Source organism: Coturnix japonica, chromosome 2 (genome assembly GCF_054131305.1).
Source record: "Coturnix japonica strain WE chromosome 2, WE-NBRP24, whole genome shotgun sequence".
Classification (NCBI taxonomy): Eukaryota; Metazoa; Chordata; class Aves; order Galliformes; family Phasianidae; genus Coturnix; species Coturnix japonica.
In genome coordinates, this window is record NC_140664.1 from 74,095,638 (window position 1) to 74,122,724 (window position 27,087).

At 40.9% G+C, this 27,087-nt stretch overlaps 1 protein-coding gene and 1 long non-coding RNA gene across 6 annotated transcripts; one reads left to right on the forward strand and one right to left on the reverse strand.

Annotated features, from left to right (window-relative positions):
- The first annotated feature begins 3,536 nt into the window (after window positions 1-3,536).
- Window positions 3,537-13,125, forward strand: BLOC1S5 (biogenesis of lysosomal organelles complex 1 subunit 5). Of its 3 annotated transcripts, XM_085537768.1 has the most exons (6): window positions 3,537-3,692; window positions 3,914-3,996; window positions 5,474-5,603; window positions 6,845-6,906; window positions 7,986-8,044; window positions 11,050-13,125. In XM_085537768.1, the coding sequence occupies exons 1-6, from the start codon at window positions 3,554-3,556 to the stop codon at window positions 11,111-11,113; spliced, it is 537 nt and encodes a 178-aa protein (XP_085393894.1). In that variant the 5' UTR covers window positions 3,537-3,553; the 3' UTR covers window positions 11,114-13,125. The 3 variants fall into 3 exon arrangements, with proteins under 3 accessions (XP_085393894.1, XP_015710119.2, XP_085393896.1); XM_015854633.3 differs by lacking the exon at window positions 6,845-6,906; XM_085537770.1 differs by lacking the exons at window positions 6,845-6,906; window positions 7,986-8,044.
- LOC146761948 (uncharacterized) lies at window positions 12,679-26,016 on the reverse strand. Of its 3 annotated transcripts, none has more exons than XR_014942776.1 (3): window positions 24,551-25,962; window positions 18,078-18,419; window positions 12,679-15,656 (listed from the first exon to the last, which is right to left on the reverse strand). It is a non-coding gene; the product is annotated as an uncharacterized LOC146761948 (long non-coding RNA). The 3 variants fall into 3 exon arrangements; XR_014942777.1 differs by having other exon boundaries at window positions 18,078-18,284; window positions 24,551-25,961; XR_014942775.1 differs by lacking the exon at window positions 18,078-18,419 and having other exon boundaries at window positions 24,551-26,016.
- Between the last annotated feature and the right edge of the window lie 1,071 nt (window positions 26,017-27,087).

A 27,087-nucleotide genomic window follows, 5' to 3' on the forward strand; every position in this document is an offset into this window, starting at 1 on the left:
TTGAGCTTCTTTTTTCTCCTCCTGGTTAAAATGCGATAGCCAAAACTCTATACCTTGGTGTTGTGGCTTTGCAGAACAGTAGGGCAAGGTACTTAGAAAGGGATTTGTTGAGAGAAATAAACATGAAGGAACAGATAAACCTATAAAAATTGTTATATATATTATATAAAAATCCTGTGTAAGCTCTTGTATCCAGAGTTCTAGTTTATATATTCTCTGATCTGCTAGCATCTTCTTTTTGTATCTCTACAGTTGAACTGTGGTTTATGGTTTGTCTGCTACATGAATGCTCAAGCAGGGAATAGGTTATCGTGATTTTTCTCCAGGTAAGTTTGACTTAGTGTGACCATAAATTGATTTTATAAGTGTACATTTATACCAATTAAGGAATTTTTTGTTGTTTTGGTGGAGTTGAAATTAAGAGGAGGGATCTGTAAGCCTATTTAATTTTTTTCCTTTTGGTTTTCACTTTTATCATTCCTTTTAATCTTTAGTGTGTTTCATGGTCTTTTAAGTTCAAAGTATAATTACGGTGATGGAGTGGTTTAATGAATTACTACATCTAATACTTCCCTCTCAGCAAGAGCAGTATTTCTTCTTTATAATTAGATCATGCTGCTGCCATCCCTACCCTAACAGAAGTGTGAGGTTTCACGTTCACCATGCATCTCGGTGTATGCTTGTGTGCTTGGCAATCTTCATTTTTGGTTTTGGTCCTTCAAAACTGAATTGCATTCCGTGCATCTTCTGTGCACAAATACTAGCAAATGTCACAGCAGAAGAATGCAGGGGGAGTTGGCATCATGTGCCTCTGCTGCACTGAGCTTTTAGCATTAGAGTGGGGTCTCTGCATCCCTCTGTTGCATGTCTTGAGTATTCTGAATATTAGATTTGCACTATTCCAGGCTCCAGCTCTGTGGTGACATACATAGATATCACCAATTTGGGCAGGAATTTGATTTCATAGAAACGCTTACTTGTTGCTGCTATGTGCACATTTCCTGCAGGCATCGCCCTTATTTCTCATGCTGGTAGTGACTACAGTGATTCCTGCTGCCACGTAATGTAGCCAGCTTCATCTTTCCAATGCAGGCAGGAGAGAGGCTAGTAATTTTTCATTGTTGTTGCATGTTCAGGATTCCCCCTTCCCCTCCCACGTTACCTTGGTCCCTTTAGGAAGATTTTCATCTATTATACTTCCCCTTCTCTTCTGGAAGAACTAAATCTCTTCCAGTGTTTCCAGGCTGGTGATCTAATTTGACAGCTCATCGGTGATGTCTCTTCCACTTCAAAAAGGCAGGTAGCCTAGGGCTAGCCAGCTGTATTGTGGATTCTGCAGATTTGGCTCGCCATTCCTGCTGGGTGTCATCTGTCTCCTTGGTCTTGCGGTGGATAATTTTTGTCCTCCCCAGCATCATCTGCCTGAGCAGTTTCTGCCTGGCAGGCCTGTCTGTCCAGGTTGAGAATCGCACACAGCAGCCGTGTGGCTAATCTGACAAGGCATCGCTCCAACAAGCGCAGCCCCAGGCCCGCTCTGGCCAGGATTGGCGGCATGGCCCACAAACTTCCAGCTATCATGACGGCAGTCGTGGTCTTCCATCACAGGCACAGCCCATGGACTTGCCCTGCCTGGGCATAGCGTGTCCCTTGCCTCCCACCCCTGCAGCCTGTCGCTCCGATTCCACACATGGCGGCAGAATTCTGCCTCAACAGGTTTGGGTTCCCCCGCCTGTTGCCAGCGTTTGACTTGGACACCGCCACGCGGATGAAACAATCCTTTAGTGGATTATCATTGCCAGACAGCCTGTGGGAAAAATGACAGGATTCGGCATGTTAATCTGAAGGTTTTACAATTCGAAGCACTGCTAATGCTAATAGGAAACGGCAGAGTGATCCCTAAAAGAGAAAGCGGGTTCCAGTGCAAGGCAGAAGTGACAGAGTTTGTTTAGCCTATCCTCCAAAAAAACACATGATGACTACATATGTTGATTTTCATGCTCCGAGCCATAGATATTTCCATATTTTTGTGACTTGATGGCTACTGCCTGCAAACTGACAGGTTAGGAGCTCCACAAGTATTGTCTTTTTATAGTCATCACCTCTTTCAAGTCCTCCCTATTCGTTTTAAATGTGTTTTGAGAATAAGCTTGAGAGGGCAGTGAGAGCAAGAGGAAAAAAAAAAAAAAAAAGACAATAGGCATTAATTCAGCAAATAAAGCATGTTCCTGTAATAATAATAATGAGTATTCAAACAAAGGGGAGAAATGGTTTCAGGATAGTAGGCCTAGAAAACAAGGCCTTGATCTGTCACAGGATTTGCTCTTCTTGCAGTCTCCTTATTCTGAAACTGACATTATTCATCATGGGGGGAAAAAAAGACTTTCCTAGAAGTGCAGTAGTTATAAACCCTATTAGCTACAGGATTTCTTCCTTGGAAAATAAGATATGGCTGAAACATACGGCTTGGAGGGGGAAATATCTTGTCTGAAGGATGGAGTAGTGCTTGAGGAGCACTGTAGCTAGGCTGGACAGTGATAAAATAAACCTCCAAACGATTCTACCCCTAATTGCTGGTGGGCGTCAAGCCAGCAGGAATATCCTACAGATACTATTAAAATATAAGCACTAATGTCATCTGGTGATTGTCAAGTACTGAAGTGCTCTGGAGCACTATAAATACTGGTCTGTAGGTTAGCAAGTGATGGTTACCTTGGGGGAAAAAAACGGTGATATCAATTGGTAATATTTGATAATGGTATCAATTTTTCAGTGATACTTATCCCTGTTAGTCATTGACTAATTAGTGTGTAATATTTACAGACTATGAAACAGTGAATGTATGAAAAACCGTTTTATGAATTTCTGTTAAGTGTAATGGTAAATTTAGCTGAAGTATTCAACGCTTCCCCATGTAACACTGGGGAAGTGTTACTGTTTGAATGGAGCCTTGCATAGGTTGGGACTGATTTTTGAGAAGAATGATTTAAAAAACCACATTCACTCATGTTCAAAGATGAGTTTAGATCACAGAATCACAGAATTATCAAGGTTGGAAAAGACTTAGAATATCATCTAGTCACAGAATCACAGAATCACAGAATAGTCCAACCATTACCAATAGTTCCCGGCTAAATCATATTCATCAGCACAACATCCAGACGTTTCTTGAACTCTCCCATGGTCGATGACTCTACCACCTCCCTGGGCAGTGCATTCCAATGCCTGACTACCCTTTCCGAGAAGTAATACTTTAGGAAGTTTGTAGATAATTCACATATAAGGCCTAATTAAGCAAGTAGTTTCTGAACTTTGACAGCAGGGCTCAGTTTATTGAGTGTTTTTTTTGTCTCTTGAAATAGCTTAACACAAAGAAAATCCTGTTCCCCACCTCAGCCTATTGCTGCTACCTATAAAAGCAATGCGGAGTAGGACTGAGGGGAGAGTGCTGCAGATAGAAAGGGCTGAGTAAGAAACAAGGATCATATCAACCATAGCAACGCCCGCCGTCACACGGTGATGGCGTCACGCTGCGCGCCGGGGCGGGCCGAGCGCCATGAGCGGGGCAGGCCCCGCGTCCCCCGGCCGGAGCGGGTCGGCCCTGCCGCTGCCTTTACCCCTGTCTCTATCGCTGACCGGCGACAGAAAACGGGAGGTGCCGACAGCGAGCACCTTGCTTCAGCCCATCATCAAGGGTAGGAGAACCGCGGGGATGTGTGGGGGTTGGTAGTGGGGCGGGAGGAGGGGTTATTTTATTGGAGAGCCAGGCCTCTTTTTCATACACCTATATATTGTAAATACAAACACCATTTTGCGTGTATTTGGAGTGCCTCTTGCAGTTATGTGTGATGTACTGCCTTGTTTCATAGCCAAGTGTGGAGCGTGAGAGGAAAATTGACTTTCATTCATCTTCCAGATGTTGGGGAAATCTATTCGAGACTCCTGGATCACAGACCTGTAATTCAGGGAGAAATACGTTACTTTGTTAAAGAATTTGAAGTAAGTATTTGTATCGTTCATGGTGCCTACCCTTGAGTCTGAGACCTCACACACTTGGAAGGTCTTTCTGAAGCAAATTATGTACATATGACAGCTTCTAAAAAGATTTAACATGCATTTATTACCCAAAAAAAACCCCCAAAATTCAGTTGTTGCTGGTAGGCATAGGATTACATCTGATGAAGAAGCAGGTTTGTGCTTTGGATAGAGTCAGCTAGATCAGTTGTAAATTAATTTTGTTCTCATTCATGTGCCATGAAATAAAATAGTATTCCTGGGAGAGAAGAGCAACACCACCTTATGTCAGTTGAGAAGGTCATTAAAAATTGAATGAGTGGTATCTGATTGTTAATAAAGCTGAAGTACTGAAGGTGTAAAAGTTGCTTTTATGTATGTTTGTTTGGGATGTGTAATGCCGTTTCCACAAGGTGGCAGCAAAACCTTAGAAAAAGGAGATTCTTGTGTCACAAAAGCCTGTTCGGAAGAGTGACTTCTTACTCTTAAGATTTCATATCCCACATTCTTTAATAGTAGTCCAGAAAATAGAGCTTTGCTTCAAGATTCTTCTCTGCAGGGCTGACTGAAAAAAGAAAAAGACACAAATTGTTATATTTTTTTTCTTCCTGGATTGTTGCTGGTATTTCAGCCAGATCTTCTTCCTTTCTGTACTGGTTTAGTAAAATAAGTTTGTGAATATTAAACTTTCTTCAGATCTTTATTACGTAAGTTTGAAAGTCACATGATGATATTTTATTCTTTGACTTTCGTAAGCAGACTAAAGGATGTAGTAATTAGTTTGATGTGGCTTCTCTTAGGAAGGGAGTTTTTAAAGAGCCCTATTATGATCAGCAGCTTTGAGCGCAGGCTTACTTCTGTGCAACTCAACCTGACAGCTCTGAAGAGGAGTAAAGACTGGGTAGGAGCAAGGTCCAGCAGATCCAGTGTCCTTTCCTTTGCTTCATGGAAAGTAGTGGTGAAATTCAGAGTGGAAGCTGTGCTCTGGCTTCAATAAATGAGATATTCAGAGTGTAAATGGTAAAGCAAGAGCTTGTTCTTCCAGCTAATCGTGAGCTTCTGCATTGTGTTAGCTTTTAGTCTTTGCTGTTTTGTTTCAGTAAAAGCATTTTAACTTGACGTTATGTTGACGTTATGACATACTGAATTTAGAATATCAGATATCAAGAAAGCAGAATCACTGCTGTGTTATTCTTCCTTAACAAGCGATTTACAGAAATCCAGTATTTTCGTGCTCTTATCTGTGTTGGTTTAATATGCCATAAATTCTCAAAGCAAAACAGTAAATTTTTCCACGCAGTGTTTTTTAGTTATAAATACCAACTTTTCCCACAAGGATCAGAAGCACCATTCAGAGTATTCTTATATTTCACTTAAGTGTGAAGAAAGGAGCATTACTTACTTAAGGAATACTTAAGGAATTTCTCTTTAGCCACTCAGTCTCTTTCAATTCTTTTGGTAGGAGAAACGTGGCCTCCGAGAGCTCCGAGTACTTGAAAACCTGAAGAAAACCATCTTTGAAACAAATGAAAACATTCTTCCTAAGTGTGAGCAGTCAATGCAGGACAACCTCAGTGAAGTGTTCCAGAGATGTAAGCAAGTTGCTTCTTATTTGCTTCATTGCAACACTTTGAGGGGTGGTGTAAATAGTTTGGATTCCTGTGGGGAAATTACCATCCTGAGTTCGTATATATATACTTATATATTTGATTTATATATACATATATATATTTCAGGTGTCTGATTTGTTGCATGAACACTGTGCTGTGACCTTCAAGTTTCTTACTTTTTCCACTGGAAAACAGAAAGCCAACTGCTTAATTTGAAACAAAACTTGCTAATAGGTAGATGTGAAATGTGTTGTTTCTCTCAATTTTGTGCTGCTGATCACAGCCTCTAGCCTTGACCATTCAGCCAGTATTTGAACCACCTTGCTGTCCACTTACCTAACCCGTACTTTGTAAACTTGTCCATGTTATCCAGGATATTGTTGGAGATACTTTTAAAAGCATTATTGACACTGACCTAGGACTGAGGTGAGGCTGCCTGGCCAGTAGTTCTCCATACCTCTCTTCTAGTTCTCAGAAATCTCTCAGAGTTGAAGTGACCTTTCAAAGCTAGTGGCCTCACAGTGACATCAGCCAGCTCTCAGCACTACTTTACACAACCTGCCATGTCCTATTGAATGTGGTTTCAGTTTGTTTAACCTGGTCCTCCTCCAGTGAGAGTAAGTCTTCCTTGCTTCAGACTTTCCCTCTGGTTTTAGGGGGCTGGGATGCTTTAATGCCTTTGTCTTACCAGTGAAAACTAAGGCAAAGGAGGCATTGAGTACCTTGGCCTTTCCCTCATTCAGCATAGGGTTTGCATCTTCCCTAGTCTTCATTCTTCTGTTTTTCCTTTGAGTATTCTTATTGCCTTCATATCTCTCAGCAGATTTGACTCCAGGTCAGCCTTGGCTTTCCTAGCCATGTCCCTTCGAAGATCAAGCAGCAACCACATACTCTTCTTCGGCCACCTGCCCCTGCTTCTACATCCTGTCACATCCTTTTTATATCTGAATTCAGGCAAGGAGCTCCTTGCTCATTTATGCAAGCACTGTGTGTACCAGCTGCTCACTCACTTAATGAGCAGCTTCCCTTCCCTTCCCCTCCTCTTCTTCATCTACCCAGTGTGCGAGTCACATGCCTCTGTGATCTCAGTGAGGTGGTAGCTCTGCACACAGACTTCAGACTACTCCTGTACATACTACATGCATGTGTAGTGCCATTTCAGCTTGCTGATAACCCTTGGAACAGTCTTGAGAGCTTTTACTTTACGGTGCTTCCTTCTTCAGGTATCCACACTTGGAGTGATTCCAGCTGTAAGCCCACAGGGTCCATTGAATCCCTGTCACCAGTAAGTTTAGGAGAATACTACCAGAACCCCTGTACCCCTGACCACTGTTTTCAGAGTCCTATTGTCATGCTTGATACTTCTGAAGTCACTTCTGCAGTATCACTGGGATCTGCATCATCCTGACAGAACATGAACTTTGGTAACATCTTCCCAACATCCCAAGTGTAAGCCCCAAGCAAGCAGTAAGCAAACGTCAGGACTAACTGGATGGGCAGTAGTGAGTCTGCCACCACTTTCACTTGCTCTGTATTGCAGTGGACATGAGTGTCTCAGCCTTTTCCACAAGAGATGATCCATTTCCTGGCTCTCTGGTTGCTCTGTAGCTACAAGGGCAGTGAATCTGCTCTGTAGTTGTAATTCCTTGGAGAGCAGGAGCCTTCCTCCTAGAATGAGAAGTCACCAGCAAATACGTCTTTAAGTTGATGATAAATGAGTAATGTATTTTTCAATACTAGGCTGTGCTAGTGAGGAAGATGACTGCTTTTGAGGAATTAGTTAATTTAATTTGGCATTAATTATTTTATCATTTAAGTAGGGGAGAAATCTATGTAGGAATCAAGTCCTTATTTCCACTGGTGTGTTTTCCTAGACAATCTCAGTAGATGAGGCTGAGTCCAGCATAAAGATGTTCTCCATGCAGATTGTTTTTACTAATTCTTGTATTTTGTGAGGGAAAAAAAAAAAAAAAAAAAAAAAACAAAGAAGAAGAACTTAAACATTCCTGTATACTGACTTGCAAGGTTTTTTTTGTGACACTCTAGATAACACACTCCAGCTTGTCTGCAGCATTAAGGAATATGGTCACAGGAAGACTTGTCTGCCTTTCTAATTTCAGCTTCTAGAACATGCAAGGGTTGGTATCTGTGATATGCTTACATACAGTTGGCAGTGTAGAATATTTTATGCAGGTACTGGTTAAATCTGTTTGGTTTTTTTTGTCTTCTCAGAGGTTAATGGCACAGTGGGATACAATATTGGACATATGGACATACAGTGGTCTTGTGTATTTTAAGTCTCTTTTGGGCAATATTCCCTGTGATTTAAAACAGCAGACTGATAACTGCAATTTGTTATTTCAGTGCAAGCTGCCAATGATATGGTCCACAAGCTACAAGAGAAGGAACGTGAACAGAGGAAGGTAAAGGATGAGTGGATAGATTTCTGTAATGTGATTTAAGGAAAAGTCTTGCATGCTTCTACAACAAGTGCACCTGCCTTCACTGTAGCAGATCTTAAAAACTATTCTGTATCCTGTATACTTATAGTAAAAGGTTTGAAGTGATTTTTGCAATTATAGAATTCGAGTAGCAGTGTATGTGCTTGAGGGCTAAACTGAGTGGATCACAATCTCCTCATGTGTGGAAACGTTTTTTTTTTCTTGTTTAATTTATTTCCTTTGCTTTATTTCCCCTCCTTGCTCAGACTATAATATTTGTCACATAGAGGAAAAGCTCAAATAAGAAAAGTTATTTTCTGTGGAACAAAAAACACCTACTAACCTACCAGAATGGAAATGTAAATCTTTCCTAGTTAGCTGAGAACATTGAGTATATTATATATATTGCTTGTTGAAAAGGAAGCGTAGATTTTTTTTTCACTTGTGGATGGGTTGTTTAATGAAGGGCTATATTATAGGAACATGCGAATCATTGGAATCTTTTCAGCTGGCTACACTTCGCTCATTTGAAATACATGTGCTTCGAATCTAAAATTTGGAAAATTATACAAGAAATTAGTTTCATGTTTTCCCATTAGTCCTTCACGATTGTATTTCAATGTTATCTTTTTCCTCGCGGTTTTATTTATAATCAGGTAGTAGTTTAGGAAAACTGGAGACATTTCTGTGGCCATCACACAAAATAGGCTGTGCATTGATTTATGTAAGCCGATAGCTGTGTTTTTCTTTCCTTTTTGTAATCAATGAAGATGGGCAGTCCAGTTGCAGTTGAATACCAGCACTGTGTGAATAGCGCGCTGCTGAACCCTGACAAAGTTTGCTTGTGTCCAGCACTACTGTAGATATTGGTAGAAGGCTGAAGTAGGAAATTCATCTTGTAGTTCTGCTACTGCTTGTTTGAAGTAAACGTTTGCGAAGAAGTTTTATGACTTACAAAATGAACTCATTTAGCAAGAATGGAAACTATTCTTTTTGAGAATATTGGCTCTTTTTCCATTCGAAGAATTTATATGCACTGGGGCAATGCTAATAGCTATTCAGGATATGTAATATTTCTTTAAGCTTGTATAGTAAGAGTTTTTGGCTTTGAAACTTTCCAAATGTGGGTTGTAACAGGTAGGAATCTTTTTGAATTATTGATAAGTTGTCACTGCAATTCAACCATTCAAGGGTAAATATTGTAAATATTCTTTCCTTACTTTTCTTTCTGAGATAATTTGGTTTGGAGAAAAAAAATCATCTTAAGAGTAGAATGAATTTGAAGATTTCCTTTACTAGTTTTCTTTTTATACAACTCCTTTCTGCTATTAGTATCAGTCAATTGACAGAAGGATGCTGATGATTTTCCCTGCCATGTTCTCACTTAAGGTGTGAAATAATCTGTGATTACAGGAGTGTCACTCAGAGAAGCATTAATTGGATCCTCTGTCTTGTTGGGTATTCCTCCTGCTCATATCACTAATATTTAGTGAGTAGTTCAAGCTGTGTGAGGCTTGTAAGGGAAGCCAGAGAAGAATTCAAGAAACACTGTAAACATTTTTTAGGGTACTGCATTCTCCCATTTATTTCAATAATTCTGTTTGGAAGCATGCAGGCATACGCTGCCCAGCACATTCATGGAATCATATCATAGAATCATAGAATGGCCTGGGTTGAAAAGCACCACAATGAACAATGCCTGCTACGTGCAGGGTTATCAACCACCAGACCAGGCTGCCCAGAGCCACATCCAGCCTGGCCTTGAATGCCTCCAGGGATGGGGCATCCACAGTGTCCTTGGGCAACCTGTTCCAGTGTGTCACCACCCTCTGTGTAAAAAACTTCCTCCTAGTTAAGGAAATCATAAGAGATTGAAGCTGAAGTATTCTGTAGCTCTGTAATATCGAGCCCGTCTTGTGAGCTGGGATATGTGAATTAGATTCTGTAAGAAAAATCATTCAATTCCAACATCTCAAAACACAGACTACTCTTCGTGTGAATGGCATCTTTACCTCGTGTTCAGTTTTGAATGAATGATCATTCACTGGGATGTATTTATTGTATTAGGAGTGAAATTTTCTTTCCTTTCAAACCTAAGCCACTAAGGCCAGTAAATGTTGGAGGCTGCTCAGAATTGTACTAAACATTTACTGAGTGCAGAGTTGGTGACAGCATACAGAAGACAGAGTTTGAATCGTTAACAACTATTTTAGTTGTGATGAACTTTCGTTTCTAACTCAGTTGCAAATCTGTGTGTCAGTATCTCTGAGATGCTACAAATCTCCAGAGACCCTTCGTTCTTCTTACTGTTGTCATCCATTAGAAAACAAATGTTTTGCAGGTCTGTCGATATGTAAGCTACAAATTGATTGTGTGAAATACTCAGCAGAGACAAATGAGAGGAAACCAGTCAATATCAAGAAAAGAGGAGCAGGAAAGTGAGCTCCACAACAGTGAGCTCCCCGAGTCCAGTAGTCAGCTTCTTGTAGTGTGAATGGGGTGGTGGAGGAGTGTCTATTCATACTGTTGGCTTTTTTTCCATTCCAAGATTAGTATTCATATTAAAAGAAGGTCTTTGTGAGACAATCTGGTTTGGTATCAGCTACTTAAAGTACTTACAACTGTGTCAGTAGTCAAAGGTGTAAATGCAGGAAGTAAAAGGTAAGAGAGTAACAGAAGCCAGCTAGTATCTTTATAGTATCTTTCCACTTACTTAGTTTTCACCAGACTGCAGGAAAGGTATCATTGTTGCTATAATTAAAAGTCTCATAAACATTTTAGCATTGACTGTGCTTTATGATTTTTATTTCACTTTCTTTTTATGCTTTGTTGGTTTGGGGTTTTTTGCTTCTTTTTTTTCCTATTTCCTCTACTGCAGTGAAAACCCAGTTTCTCAGATGCTTTAAGATTAGGTCTCATGACCTTATTTAAATCTCGTGTATAGATCTAGAAATGACTGCTAAAACTTTCTGTTTTTCTCCTCTCAGATTCAGGCTGATAAGAAAATGGCTGGCGATGAGAAGCGCATCGCTGAGCGGGAGACGTTCCTGAAAGAACAACAGAACAAGCGAGAAGAGGTGGACGAAGAGCACAGAAAAGCTATGGAGCGTCTCAGAGAGCAGTATTCCGAGATGGAGAAGGAACTGGCCAAATATGTTTCCTTTTAAGACCTTTCTGTTCTTGTTTGCTGGTTTTGTGCCAATATTCGATTGCTTCTGAATTAAGTTGAGATTCTTTCAGAAAGCTGAACCAAGTAAGATAAAAGGAGAATCTCCTCCACATGTTTTGTATGGGAAGGAATACACACATACTTTCAACTTAAGTGCCTATCTTTGTTAAGGGCGAGTGGAATGCCGGTATTTCTTAGTTTACTGGAAGGTGGAACTGGAAATTATACGGTGTGACTACATCAGCTCAGGGAGTTGCGAATTGGAATTCTCTTCAATTTGCATAGTGTATCATATCATTTGGGAAAACAGAGCCTAATGTTAACTATCATGCTGTGCAGCCACAGCCCTTTCCCAAAAAGTGGGTGTAGTAGGTTCCAGCCATAGTTAGCTGAGAATTCACTGGGAAAAATGTAAATTCTTTTTATAGATTTTGGGGAAACCAACTTGTTTTAAAGGATAAACTTTGAAATTTCAGTGGTGAAAGATCTCAGCATAGTTATTAAATCCAGTTACAATCCCAACTTATTATTTCTGTGGTCAGTATTTTGAAGTGGAACTGAGATTTAAAAGGTTTTTGCTAACGTAGAAATGGTAAATGAGCTCGAACAAGGAATCTTTTTCCATCCCTGTAAATACTACAGATCTCTTATCAATTCTAGTGTTCTTATCAAAGCCAAAACAAGCTCAGTACTAATCACAAGAAACATATCTTTGTATTAGCTTTTTAGCTAGTACAGTATCTACCTTAAATATTTGACATGCTGTTGGTTTACTTAAGATAAAATGGTGAGGACTTTATAAAGCAATTGAGGAAAGATTTTTGTTTGTTTTTCAGCCTAGCAAATGTGATCAGGTTAATGGTAAAATGCTTGTAGTCCCGATCTTTTTGGTTACTAGTCCTTTATTCATAGGGAGCATATGAAGCTCTCTTACTGCTTTCCTTTATTTAAAACTTGCCTTTAACAGCAGTGTAACTGAAGAAAGTTAACATAATCAGTTCATTAACTAAGCAAAATGAGACATAGTACTGTAATGAAATTTGCTGCAAGCTAACCGGTAATACAGGAAATATCTTTCCGTAATTTAACTGGTGTCCAATATAGAATGGAAACAGGTAAAAATAAACAGAATTTACCCTTTACCTGTATTGCAATAGTAATATGCCAACAACGGTTGCTTGTATAATTTTATGGCTCGGTGTCAAGGCTCCATTCCTGGCAGCACGTTGATAGCGTGATTAAAGTTAGCAGAGGAGATGGAATAAGTATTTGAGATTTCTTTCAATAACACTGAATTCCTGCCAAGCAGGTCTGCCCACTGCTGTAGGCACGACAGATTCATCAATCATCATTGTGCATCTGGACGAAGAGAGAACTTGCCGACAGTGGGGTGTGCTGGAATGTTGTTAATTCTCTGTTGAGGATGGGAAAAACACAGATGTTTCCCAGGTATCTCCCACCTGAAAAACAGGGAGGTTTCCTTAAGAACAACCTCTGTTTGAACAGAAAGTGATCTCTGTGATATTTCTCAGCTTATGCACCTGTTTATGATTGTCATAACGAAGCTCTTCTATTTAAAAAGTCCCTGCCTGTCTTTAGAATTGGGTGTGGAATAGTTTTGTTTGTTTTAAGAACAAACTCAAAAAGGCTCCTCTCTTACCCGATTCCTTAACGTATATGTGCTCAAAGCCCAAATGTCTTTATAACAAAATGCATTTAATTGTATATTGAATTCATTTTATTTTTGCACTGATTGTTTTTATTAAGTCTTCAATACTTAATTAACTGCACTGGAGCTGTACCTTTTAGTACTTAGTCAATATGAGGGCTCTTAAGCAATGATACAAGTTGCAAGTTGAATGTCCACTGGAAAATAAAGAAGTATTTCCAAAAACTTCTGGGATTTGTGCTCCGGGTTCTTTGAAAAGCTTCTTCTAAATATTAATGTTGGAAACAGTGTATCTGACCGTTCTCTAGCAAAGTGAGACTGGACGCGATTGCGCTACACATTCAATATTCAAGTGGTAGAGACTTATTCAATAGTCTCTACCACTTGAAAGAAGTAGAAACAAACAGAAGAAGGAGTGGTTTGAAAGTTGTTTTATATCACTGGTGCATGAAGAAAGTGTTTTCACTTACAGTATTTACGTGATCAAATTGAATCACAGCTTTAAAAGTGTTGAGGATGGCTTTAATGCTTTTCAAGCTTGTTATGGATTTGCACGGGATTCCAGTAGGAAATGGAATGGATTCTCAGTGTTTAAATAAATCCCAAGATGGTCCTCCTTGGAATGTTTTATATTCAAGGTCTGTCACATATTAGTGTTAGCAAGGAATGGACTTAATCTGCTGACTGATCTGCTCTTACTCAGCTTCTTTCTATACTGATCATGGGTAATAAACACTTTCTGAAGATGAATTCCATTGTGACAGCTGGCACATCGTCTGACATTTTAGTTTATGGCTCTCTCAGTCTTTTCTTGAACATCATGACTCTTCTTAGTAGTCAAATTAAATTGTAAATAATCCCAATAATGAACCGATGTTCCCTCCTGAGTTGGAAAGCTTTCTGTGTCTGAAGGCTTTGGATTTTGATTTACAAATACTCCCCAGCAGGTGTCAGTGCAAGCCTGACAAGGAAAGTTTGAAGCCGGTTGTAGGGAGAGTTTATATATTTGTGTTCCGTTGTATTCAGTATATTGTGTAAGTATGAGTTATTCAGTGAATGAAACCACATAATTTTAAATTTAAAAAACAAGAAAGAAAGAAAGAAAGACATCATTTATGAGGAGTATTTTGCTCCATTACTCTTCATGTGTCACTCTTAAAGTGATTTATGTAAGATAGGCTTGTCTGAATACTCAGAGCGGTTATTACAGTTTATATTGTATTGGACACGATCTGGCATAATCTGGAGGTAGATACAGGTGCAGCTGTTTCAGTAGAATTAGAGTGAGTAGTTCTCTTAGACATAAGGAAGAACTTCTCTCAGAGAGTGGTCAGGCACTGGAATGGCTGCCCAAGGAGGTGGTGCGGTTGCCATTCCTGGCAATGTTCAAGAGGTGTCTGGATGAGGAGCTACAAGGTATGGTTTAGTGGCTTGTGGTAGCAAAGTGGTTGGACTGGATGATCTTGTAGGTCCTTTCCAACCTTGTGATTCTGTGCTTCTTGTGAAATTTCAATTATCAGACATTTAAGAGAGAAAGCAGAAGGCAGGAAGACTTCAGATCTGTTTGGGGACAGTTAACGCAAGGGGAGCTTTATGAGAGATTTCTTTCAACCCACAGAAATACGATACTGTATGTGTAGGTAACTTCTGATTCTGAGAGGTGAAAAGAACTGCGTGCCTCTGCAGTTTTCTAGGCAGCAGTTTTCTGTGTAGTTGTGAGCAAAGTAGAAACACGCTTCTTCATGATAACAAGAAGATATTTGCTACATCACCACTATAGAGTTCTATGTTACTCACAATGTTATCTTGCTTTGTCAAGTCTCTAATAAGTCTTTATGAATCAACTGGGCATGCAGTTACTTGCATTGTTAGTCTGGAGTAGGAAAGTCTTGTGTGTAGAAAGAAAAACAGGTGTCCACTGTAGACTTTTGCTGTCTTATATTCCATTAATTAGACTGCACTTAGAGTAAGAGCCATCATAAACTGTGTTTGTGTCTGTCTACTTAAGCCAAAGTCCCACCACTCTTGAAGTTTCTGAAGGAGGAGCTAAGAAATCTGCTTGAAATATAGAGAAATGAAATGAGCCGGGAGTGCAGAGGTTTGGAAGACATCCCTCGTGTTCAGGAAGAGCCCGGTAATCCAAGTGGCAATGAAGAAGTCCTGGCAACTTTACCTTTGAAAATTCAGGGCTCAGATTTGTGCTTCCTGATTTAGGATTCCAGTAGAGGACTCAGAGTGCCTTCCAAAACACCTTTTGGGTTAAATCTACACTACAAATACATATGAAAGTTCAATTTTATAGATAGTGAAGAAAAAGCTGACCCCTTCTGTATGGTCTTTCAAGCAAATCACAGTGAATAATGGATAACACCATACTTCAATTTTTTATTTATAGTTACTTTAAATCTAATTTTTAGTGAAGCCTTGTATTTCAGTCCTCTTCCCTAATGACTCACTGGGTGGATACAGGGAGACCAGCCTCTGCGTATCATTGTCTTGCTTTTATCTATTTATTTCTTTTTAAACAGATGTCGTACTGAACGTATGGTTTGAATTTTGGGCAGTCCTGTGTGAAGCTGGGAGTTAACCTCCGTGATCCTCGTGGGGCTCTTCCAGCTCGAGATGTTCTTCCTTCTAATGTGATGGCAGCGGGTGAGAACCAAGGCGCTATTTGTAACTTTGCACGTTACTCGTTACTAACGTTCTGGGAGGGGCACAATCCATACATTTGTCCAGCATTTTGTGACACCTTGTCCCTGTATTCAGAGGGAAAAAACTTTAGTTTTTGCACCGCAGGACCCGAGTAAGCATTTTTAATTGTCTTTCGAGTTAATTATAAGGTAAATTTTCAAGCACACCTTGCAAAGCTTGTAGGATGGCATGTAGCCAGTGCTTTCCCAAACCATGGTATGCAAAAGTGCCTCTTGCAACGTGTGTCCTAGTCCGTGCACTGCACTTTTCAGTAGCTTTAGCTTCTGGAAAGTTAGTTCCAGACTACTTGAGGTCATAGGAAGCCCTTTGTGAGTGGACCCAATTTTGTCCTTTCCAGATGTTTTTATCCCTCATTAAAGAAATTCCGGTTCCTGAAAATCCCCTCTCCAGATGTCTCTAAACCTGTTCCAATATTTGCTATGTCATCTAGCAAGCTTCTAACCTGAATTGCATAAATAGGAAATACTGCACACTGCTCCAATGTACTGATTTGAAAGAATTCCAAACATAGACAGTATTTTCCAAACAAGGTTAAAAATGGTACGAAAACATTACAGTAGTACAATTAGCAGCGTGGTTTTGGAACAGCTTATTACTGCCTGGAGTCCTAAGGAGGAATCTTCATTTAAACTATCAAAGTTTAATGGTTAAAAAATGGTTCTTCAGAGTAACGAGCCAGCAATACATTGCAAGACTTAATTAGTTTTCTGTAGTCAAGGAGCACTCAGAGATAGCAAGACTTCAGTATTTGTGTCCTGAGCAAGTTGAGAAGTGTTCACTGCATTAGGCATGTGTGTGTTGAAGGTGTCATCTGGGATGTTCTGAGCATGGAAAACAAATGCTGTTCAGAGAGCCCGTGTAGCACAGTGCCTTTGGCTCATTCTATGTGTGAAAGGCTTTCTTCGTGTCCACCTATCCAGGTGAAGAGGGCACAAAAACAGGCTGCCATTTCTCATCATAAAAATATCTGTAAATGCAGGGGGTGACAGGGATGTTTCATGTTTACAATCTGTCTGTGCAGCTGCAACTTGCAGGTGGTACAGCAAAAGTCATTTCCTTTAAGATAACCATTAACAGAATTTTACGTGCCAGGGCTACTTAATTATTGATTTTTTATTTCTTGGCCAGATGCTTAAGAAGGGAGGAAATGAATGATGGAGAGAGCAGGATAAAGTTGGGCAGAGAGGAATGTGATGAGGTTCAGTGAGAGCAAGTGCAGTGTCTTTCACCTTGAGAGGGAAAACTGCACACATTAGTACAGGTTATGGGCAGACCTGCTGGAAAGGAGCTCTGCAGAGAAGGACCTGGGAGTCATGGGGGACAACAGGTTGATGATAAGCCAGCAGTGTGCCCTGGTGGCCAAGAAGGCCAATGGTCTCCTGGGGTGCATCAAAAAGACAGTGGCCAGCAGATCAAGGGAGGCGATCTTCCCCCTCTACTCTGCCATGGTGAGGCTGCATCTGGAGTACTGTGTCCAGTTCTGGGCTCCTTGATTCAAGAAAGAAAGGGATCTCCTAGAGGGAGTCCAAAAAGGTCCACAAAGATGAGTTGCAGAGAGGTGCCATGGTAAAAGCAGGGCATGACAAGTCAAGACAGGGTTTCTGTATGCCACTCCTTTTGCCCTTTGCAGCCTTTCCTAAAAACCAAATAGTGGTTTCCTCTTTATGCTTTCTCGAGTCTGAGTTTTACTACTAGCAAAAGTTAAACTGGAACTCGAGAACTGGCTTGGAATTTTGCGACTGTCTTCAATAAAAATTAAGTAAGATGCTCAGCTTTAAGCCTCTTGTTCGGAGTTTCACCGCTAATTATTTTTTCCCTGTAGACACAGGGCTGGACTAAGTGCATAGAGCTCCGCAAGGAGGTTATCCAGCAGCTATTGTATCAGTGCTACCACGGGGTCATTGCCTCAGTATGGTCCTTTTGAAATAGCTGCCATAAAGAGAAACTTTAGCTGAAAACTATGTCCAAATAATTTTCACACGCTAAGAAATTATTCTTCATAGATGACGTGATTTCCACGTGCACGTTCCCTGTGCTTTCAAGTTCCCAGGCTAGTTTGTCCCAGGGAATCCAATAAAAAAGTGTAATTTCTCCCCAGGGCCTCTTCTGGTCATGTTTGATATCACTTAACATAATGAGCTTTTTACTCCCACATCATAAAGGGTTTTGTTTTGGACTTCTTTTCTCCTTCAACAAAAAGCGTTGCTTACATCCCCGCTAAAGAATGCTCTTAGTTATTTGAAATGCGGACAAGTCGTCTGGGCCAACCTCTTATCTGCACCAGCTTCAATCAGTCTGGGCCGGTGCAGCGGCTTAGGCTGCGTGTTTTTGTTGTGTTTTGTTTCTTTTAAAAATATATATATGTATGCGTCTCGTTAAAAAACATCGCTGCCCCCGTCTAGGAACAATGTAACACTCACATCATTTCCTGAAAGAGTGGAGTTGGAAGGCAATTATCTACTCACCAAACAGGCTAAAACAACAGTTCCTGATATTCTTCTTAAATATTTCAACTTCCCAGGAATCCGGAAAAAATAATTCCATGAGATGGTGTTCTGAATGAAGGTATGACATTCCAGTTTCCTTCACTTGGAATCAGACATCCAGAGGTAATAAATTAGTGCGCACTTGGCACGACTGGGAGCGGGGTCTGGCTGTGGCACATTGTTTTTCTGCAGAGCAGGAACAATGGAGCGCTTTTATATCCTCCTTTGTCGGGCGACAGGCAGAGTTGCTTTCTTAATGAGCTTTCAGCAGCAACTACATCAATTGCATGAGGAGGAACAGGAACCTGACAGCAAAGCACCCTGAAATGAATTTATTCAGGGGTAGGAAATCGTAATACAGATGCATATGTGTATACATGTATTATTACCTTGCTAATTTACCTCTGTTAAATAAAACTGAAAACAGTAAGTGAACTGCACCGTAAGAGGAAAATAAACTGAAAATATTAAGTAGTGAAAAAAGATCTTCACCTACCTTGCATCTCAATACAAGCAGTTACTACTGCTATTATCTTGGTATCTTTTCAGCCCAAAATGTCTGGTTGCATCTACTGTCTGCATTTATTTCATGCGCTTTTTGGTCAATGTGAAGGAGATAAGTCAATATGAGCTCAGACACTGCTTGTACAGATTGTTTGTCATGTGTGACTATGAGCTTACTCATCACTTAATTCAGTTGGAGTAGTTCACAGGTAGGATTGCAAACCTGAATCACATAATAGATATTGTATAGGTATACAAGAAAGTGTAGTGCTGCTCCTGGGAGGGGAGTTGATGCTCTTGATCACTTGAAGAGCTCGCTTTTTGTGCTTGAAAACCAAGCAGGTGGAAAATACTTCTGAAGAAATGTGCCTTTTGATTCAAAGGGAAGCATTTTAGGTCTAGTGGTTGGCAGCCCTGCACATAGCAGGGGGGTTGAAACTAGATGATCTATGAGGTCCTTTCCAACCCGGGCCATTCTATGATTCTATGGTTATGATTTTAGCCAGGTAGCACAGGGAACCTTTGTCTGTTATATTCGTCCTACACCTGCAAAACTGTGCAACACGGTGCACATCCAAATCAAATACTGTTAAATCCAGAAGCTCCCAACAGCACCTGCTCTCATTCTTTCTTCTGGATGAAGTTTGGAGAAAGTGGCCCTAAGTGGGAAATATGGAAACTATGTTTAATGAATTTGAAAGGTCATCATTCTGATTCAATGAGAAGATACACGTTATCATATCGCTTTTCTATGTTTTTCTTTTGTTGCTCTTTTGAGCTCCACTTTGTACTTGGCATCTTCAGGTGGACTCAGCACCTACAAGGAATCATTTGGACAGGGTGAACTACCTGTGAAATACAGCCCATAGAACAACCTAAACACAGTAGGAGGCTAAACTTAGTCTACTCTTTTTCTTTCCTACCTGCCAGCTCTGGATGCAGAAACAAGGATATATGACGGTGTCACTGCTATTTTTGCTTTGGTTCCTATATTCAACCTGGTTAATAGTTTCCACAGCTGTATTGGTGGAGCTCAACAGGCTTCAGCCCCATTCTTTTCAAGTGACCTCAGACCGATGGGATGCCACCCTGCTGTAGGGCTGTGTGGTCTGCTTCTCTCAGCTACTATTCTTTTACTTCCTTGCAGCTCCCTCCTAAGTTTGACAGGAGAAAGCAGTAATAAACAATTCCTATTGCTAACACACCTCGAGTGGCCATTAAGCTGGTAACAGATGTTTAATCAAAAGGTCATGATTTACAATGTGGAACATGATTTTACTTACCTCCTTTCACGATTACAAGTATGCAGCTTTATCTACATAATGCTCTGCGTGTGCAATTAGGCATGCACAAAGTTAAACCCAGACTGCAAATCAGAGCCTCGCTCCATTAGAGTCATGCAGGAGACAGAGGAAAAAGCATGACCAGAGATCTCAATAAGTAATACCTGTGTAGATGTTTTGCTAAATCTTTGGCAGTACTTAAATGACAAATTAGATCGCTGACTCGAGTGTTAGCTTACTTGAAAATAAATATGCTGTAGGATATACATGGTTCTGAAACCATGGGCAGTCTATCTCTTAAAGCAAATGTACAGCTTGTTACAGTGGAATTTATTATCTGTTCAGGATGTTTTAATGTCAGTGGAAAACAGAATCTTCACCTACACGTAATTCCACTCTTACACTACAGATAATTGAGTTGAGAAGCCTGAAAATTTATTTTCTGTACTATTCAACAGAAGGTGTGAAATCATACTTCTTTCCAACACATAACTGTGCTGTGCCTCCCAAGGTGGTGGGTTTGTTTGTTTGTTTGTTCCCTGAATTTCTCTCTGGATAGCCTGCATTTTGTGGTAAGAGTAACGTCTTGCTCCTACGACCTGTGTAATCTCATATATTGCTTCTAAGTCTAAAACCAAACCTATAGGTTCTCTCCCTGCAGTTCTTGCTGTTAAATGCTGTAGAGACGTGATGAAAGCTAATACATATTCAGAAAGGAATTTTCTTTTGCCCTACCAAATGCATATTAGTTTAATTTTCTAGATGAGTGGCTCAGCTGGTATTTTAAAATAATAAAAAAAAGGAAATAAAAATTGACTTTCTGGGGGCTGTTTTGCAGTCAACCGTGGCTGGATCCTAGGGCAGACTTTCCCCAATTAGCAGATCGTGTGCCCATCTGGTTGGCCAACTTGGTTGTTTATGCGTCCTACGCGTTACCGCAGTCGAGACTCAAAACAGTAAATGCCTCAGAACACCAAAAATGCCAGAAGCCACCTCATTTTTGTTGTTATTTTCTGTAATTATACCTGGGAGGATTGGAGCATTTGAACCTTACTTTTTTTTTTCCTCCCTTATTATTTTTAATTTCTTTTCATTTTTATGACTTGTTTTTTTGCGTTTCACATGAGCTCCTTGGCAATGGGTATGTTTGCACGTAGCGGAGAGGAGATCTCTAGGATACGTGTACTTAGAGCAGTGGTCAGTCCCCTCTGTCGCCATGCAGTGTGACAGTGGTAGAGCCAAGAAATGGGGGCACGTTTGCTCCTCCTATTTCCCACCTTGCTCTCCTCTCCTGCATTGGACACTGTAGAAGTGTTCTCTAGTATTCCTTTTTCACTCCCCTCATCCTGGGCTGTGTTGTTTTTTTTTTTTTCTCAGAGGATAAGCCAGGGGTGGCAGAGCCAAGTTCTATGTATTTATTTATTTGTTTGTTTATGAATATGAAAAGGTCAGTTTGATTTACTTTACAGCAGGAGGTCTCAGTCTTTAATGGAAAAGATGGATGCAATGTTTTCATAAGTTTAAGTAAGGTCAAGCAGACTTCCCCAAGTCTTGTACTGGTGCTGGCGCTGTCGAATATTTGGTTTGGAGGAAAGGCACACACACGATGGGGTGGCAAAATCAACACATGACAAAAAATTACTCAGTTGCATTTAGAAAGGATGAGGAGGACCTAACAAAGGCATGATGTTGGATGCTTGATTGTGCAGTAAAGCGACCGAGAGAACAATTTTGACTATTTACATGTACTAGAATTTAAATCTACTAAAACCACCCAGGGAAAAAGGTAGATTTGCACGTTGCTGTGGGAAACTAAGTGAAAACTTCTCTTCAGTTCTTGCCTGGAGGGCAAATAATGAGGATTTATTATTATGTGGAATTAGGTAGTATTATGATAAGATTGGAGAACAATGCTAAAATAAAACAACAACATGATATGTGGTGTGTACTCACGTAGACTACTGATCTCAGAAGGGATGGGATTGAGATGGGAAAAGAAAATGATGGTGAAAGTAAGTAGAAGTGTGAAGCATGTAGACGGAAACCTTGGGAGGTCTAAGTCGGAGAGTATAGAATGAGTAATAAGCAAATGGTGCAGAGAACATAAATCATGTCTATTTGCATTTCTTTATTATTTTCAAGAATCAGGAGGAAAAACTAATTACATCTATTTTGAAACTGATTAAAGGAATTGATTTTTGCATAATGTGCAATCGATTAGTCCTTTCTGTGCTCTGCTATTAACTCACTGCTTCTTTCCAGGTGAAATGTTCTGGGAAAATTGCCCGCCCTTCATTTGAAAGGCTCCATTCAGCAAACATTCCTCCAGCTTGTTTGATCATGACCTTTCCTCATTTTTGAGCACCCTTCTCTGCACAACAGCGTCTCATGCAGATGAGGGCATCTCATCAGACTCAGCCTTAGAGCATCTGGCTTGGATTCCTTAATGGAAATAAAGTAAGTGACAGAACGTGGTAGGTTTTTCATACCAGGGGTGCATCATGCAGAGAAGCTTCAGGAACAGAGAAAAAGATAGAAAGTAGCAACTAAAAATAACCTACCTTCACCAGCAACAATGCAGAAAATACTTTCCAAGCTATGTAAGTAATATATCAACACTGAAGCCGATTAAGATTTGATAAAGTACTAACTTCCCCATTTTTTAATAGGAAGGCTGGGACCCGAGATAAAACAGTGTCATGCTGGGGAGGACAAACACCACAGCATCCAATAAACTTTTTATGCACTTATTTTGCTAAAGACCAATACCCGTTTCCTTTGTAACTCTTTGTTTATTAATGAGTTGATTCATCCAACGTCCAGCAGCTTGTTTCCACACCAAAGAGATAGATTTGTGCCCCTGCCAAGTGGTCTCAGAGGCAGAGATAACAGCCAGCAACAACAATAGTCTTCTCCACTCTATTTGCCAAGAACAACTGGCAGAAAGGACTCAGCAAGGCACTTATCACCAGCACGCTGGATGCCTCCTAAGCAGAATGCTGCTGCTTGCCTGACACAAACAGCAGGATGCGGCCTAGAGCTAAGCCAGCATGGCAGGACTGGCCTGGCAGTAGGCAGAAGTAAGCATGAAAGCCATACTGGCAATGTAGGTCTCTGTGATAACCCAGCCACTCTTGAATGCAGCAGAATAAGAATCACAGAATCATTTCAGTTGGAAGGGACCTTTAAAGGCCATCTAGTTCAACAACCCTGCAACTAACAGGGACACCTACAACTACACCGGGTTGCTCAGAGCCCCATCCCACCTGACTTTGAGAGCATCCAAAAAGAAAACTGTAAGTGAATTACCTTAGAGAAGTACTGTCAAAATTTGACCTTGAAACCACATTGTGTCTCTCTCAGGGATAAGATCTCCATGCTATGAGTCAAATCAATTACACAGATACAACAAGAATGGCCCTCACAGCTGCACAGCAATTATTTGCATGGCTTTCTGGACAAAGCAGACATCTTTATAAGCAGTAATTAAGCTAATAAAAAAGACAATGAAGATGGAATTAATGTGACGCAAAGCTTGCTGTGGGTAGTAAAATATGACTCGATATATTTAATTTAACAAAAAATAAGGCAAATTAGTGTGGTTAGGGTTATAAGCAGCATGAAGTGGTATGCTGTGGGTTGTTTACTGCAGCTGGCCTTCATATAGCTAAACCCCCTTCAGACTAAGGAGAAACTGGAGCATGCTAATTTGTTCTGCACTTCTTTCTATGCCTTACCCAAATTTTCTTCATTGTTTGACTCAGTGTCAGAAACCATCTTCCCAGCCTGTCTTGGTAGACATTACTTTTTGTTATCCTTTCCTCTCTCTGGTCTGCACAGCTCGATCTTATTGAGTTCCTTCAATGTTTTTTCCTGAAGCTCTGTCTTTTCTGCAATTGCAGCTATATCTCTCATTTGAACTTTTGTTGTACCATGTGCTGCTCTTCAGCTCTTGCGTCACAGAAATGCATGTTATTCCCCCAAAAAAGCCAGGTGTTCTGCTTTTCAATTGGTTTCTAGATCTTCTTGTTTTTTATACAAGGATGTGATGATGCTGGAAGGTGTTTCTCCAGCCATTTGGAACTGTAGTAAATGCAGAGCTGGACATTATTTAATCTTTAATGAGCTGTAGACCTCTTGCCTAGTGGTAAAGTACTATGGATAAGGAACACAGACTGTGTTTTATATCCAAGAGAAATGCAGGGAGTGAGAATGTTAAACACCTTCTAATGGGATAAGAAGGGATCACTGTCAGAACTGCTTTTCTTAAAAGAGACCAAGCTGTGTGGCCACTTCTGGTGCAGCGTGACTGGCTGTGTAGGAGTGAGCTTAGAGCTCCTGACAGCTTTTGGTAGCTACCTGACCTGGAAAGGCCAAGAAACACTGGTTGGACTTGAGTAGCAGCTTAGAAGAGTCCAGAAGTTACGTTTCAGGAGGTGAGAGAGTCTGTAGTGTGCAGCCAAGACTCAGTTTTTTTCCACTGCTGTCAAGGTTAACAGACATATTAGACTGTAACTTATCATTAAGAATGTTCTTTATTTGTCTATACCCTCAGGATGCATTTGGCAGCTGGTAGCACTTTTTATCCTCATACTGATTACAGTACTATATTCACACACCCAGCAACACAGAGTTTTCTCAGAGAGCTTGAGGAACACTTCTTACCATTACCGACATGAGCTGGCTTTGGGTGGATACTATCAGTGAGTCTTCCACTTGGACATTCATCCTCCTGCTCTTCCCATCACTCTTCTGTAAGGATTATTCCTTCATGTACAGCAGAATCGTTGGCTCTCTGAGCAGTCAGATCAGCTTCCCCCGAGCTCTTTCCCACCACAGATGGGTCGAGACTACACCCAAAATCTGTATCTAGTAGTCACGCCAGTGAGTGCTTTTCTGAGTAAAGGAGCTCTAGAAGTTGTGTAATGCTGACAATTGCCTTCTCACTTCCTTTCCATGTAGACAGATGCAGCTGTTTGTGGTTTTTCCCCCCTCCCTGTGCATCAATCAGCTAACACTCAGCAAGTGCACGTGGCACACGTTTCTGAGGCTGAGGAGCCTGAGCATGGACTGAGTACTGAACATGCTCAGTGTCCTGCTTGAAAAAGAGCACCTGATGCTATTTTAAAATAGCATTTGAATGTGGCAAAGGCAAATAACCCTCTAATAATATGCAAGCTGAGACCCGCCCTAATATAATCCAGTCCTATGGGTTTGCTAGAGTCTGTCCCCTAATGCAACTAAGCAGATCAGGGACACAGAGAGCTAGCAGATCCCTTGACTTTTCCACAGACACAGCCTTCCAAGCTCTCTATGCATGATGTTTTCCTCCTAAAATGTATTAATAATTAATTACACTTGTGAAAAAGCAATTTTTTTTCTTGATGAAGAGGATGCTGAAGGTTTCCCAGAGCACACAGTTTCAGACAGGGTACATACACAACACCAGAGCAGTTCACAGCAAAAAAAAAACAAGCTGTATGTGGGATGCTAGCTTGGTTTTGAGGGAAGGTTCAGAAGGTGGTGGTTGGGATCTACTGAAAGGTCAGCTGGCACTGGGCTTTGTCTCACAGAGCTTTGCCCATAGTTCCCGTTAATAATGTCATGTCCTTGGGGCACTGTCCCCACAGATGGCAGTGGCCATGTCCCCATACATGAGAAAGTCCCTATATGATGGTGACAATGCCTCCACATGGAAATGTCTCTATATATGATGGCGGCAATGTCCCCACATATGGGGGTGGCAGTGTTTCCACACATGGGGGTGGTGTGTCCCCCTACACGGAGGTGACCATGTCCCCATACACAGAGGTGGCAGTATCACCACACATAGTGACAGCATTGTTACCATATGTGGAGGTGACAATGTCCCACGCATGGCAAGGTCTCTATATGACAGTGGGTCATATACAGTTGTGAGGGCTGTATGCATATACAGTTGTGATGGCTAGCAAGGAGGGTGGGAGCTGAGCCATGAGGAGTGAAGGAGAAGCTGCAACTTTGATTTTTCTGCAGGTGTTCCTCTTGAACTCTGCTGCAAAGTCTTTGACTTTGGTGTCTCCTCCAACTTTGCAGAAGTTTGAATTTGCATCTCAGATTTATGACTTGGGTTTCTATTACTTTTATTCAAGACCCGCCTGGACGCCTACCTGTGTGACGTGGTGTAGGGAGCCTGCTTTGGCAGGGGGGTTGGACTCGATGATCTCTAGAGGTCCCTTCCAACCCCTACAGTTCTGTGATTCTGTGATTACTACTGTCCAATAGTAGAAGTCATTCAATTAGAATGCTCAGAATGGCGCTTTTGCTTTCACCATCAAATGTTGAGTGTACAAAGGTTACTGAAAGGATGACTCAGTGTAATAAAGTCATTGACTTGTATTGACATGTGGAGTTGTATCAAGGAACTCTACTTCCTTCTGTACCTGAACTGTATGAGCAAATAGTGCTCCCAAACCAGATGTCATCGTGATGACGTATGTTAATAGTAATAATAGATCTTAAAAAAAATTATTTTTCAGCTTTGATTTTTCATTGTTATATTTTTAATGTCCCTGTTTTGATCTATCCTTTTGATTTATCCTTGAAATGTAGTTTGGTGGCCCTGCCAGGCAGGGGGGTTGGAACTACATGATCCTTGAGGTCCCTTCCAACCCGGGTCAGTCTGTGATTCTGTGTGATTCTGTGAGGGCTAGGGCAAATGATGTGGCAGCAGTAACATCACTGATGGGAGTACCAGAGGCTGGGCTACTGGAGATGATGGTGGACAGAGCAGGCTCAGACAGGCAATACCTGTCCACTGAAGGCGTTGGACATTTCAGTTTAACAGATATCATTATATATATGCCAGCACAGTATGCAGACAATAAAAGGTCTGCTCTAAAAACAGAATCTTCCTTGAGAAAACAGCTTCTGTTTCTGTGTTCAGCATGTACACAGTCTAATCTAGGGAGGATGTACTGCCCTGTCCACGTGGAGAGAGCAAAGAAGGGCACACAGCAGCCAGCAGCACACCTTGGTGAATGAGCCAAGTGCCTGCCTCGCAGTGCCAGCTGCTCAAGGCGGATCTGCCACATGGCAAACAGGATCCCAACCTGGTATCAGAGAAAAGATTCTCTCCTTTTCTTCTAGAGAGTGAGATACATGCCTAGCTTACATTGATTGCCCTCTGCAAGTAGCAATAACTACTAAATGCCTTTGTTGTA

Bases quoted from the DNA above. Each gene is read 5' to 3' on its own strand.
- BLOC1S5 (XM_015854633.3), top strand. From the start codon at position 3,554: ATGAGCGGGGCAGGCCCCGCGTCCCCCGGCCGGAGCGGGTCGGCCCTG. The intron at 3,693-3,913 runs GTAGGAGAACCG...TTCATCTTCCAG, and splicing joins GCTTCAGCCCATCATCAAGG to ATGTTGGGGAAATCTATTCG. The intron at 5,604-7,985 runs GTAAGCAAGTTG...TTGTTATTTCAG, and splicing joins CAGTGAAGTGTTCCAGAGAT to TGCAAGCTGCCAATGATATG.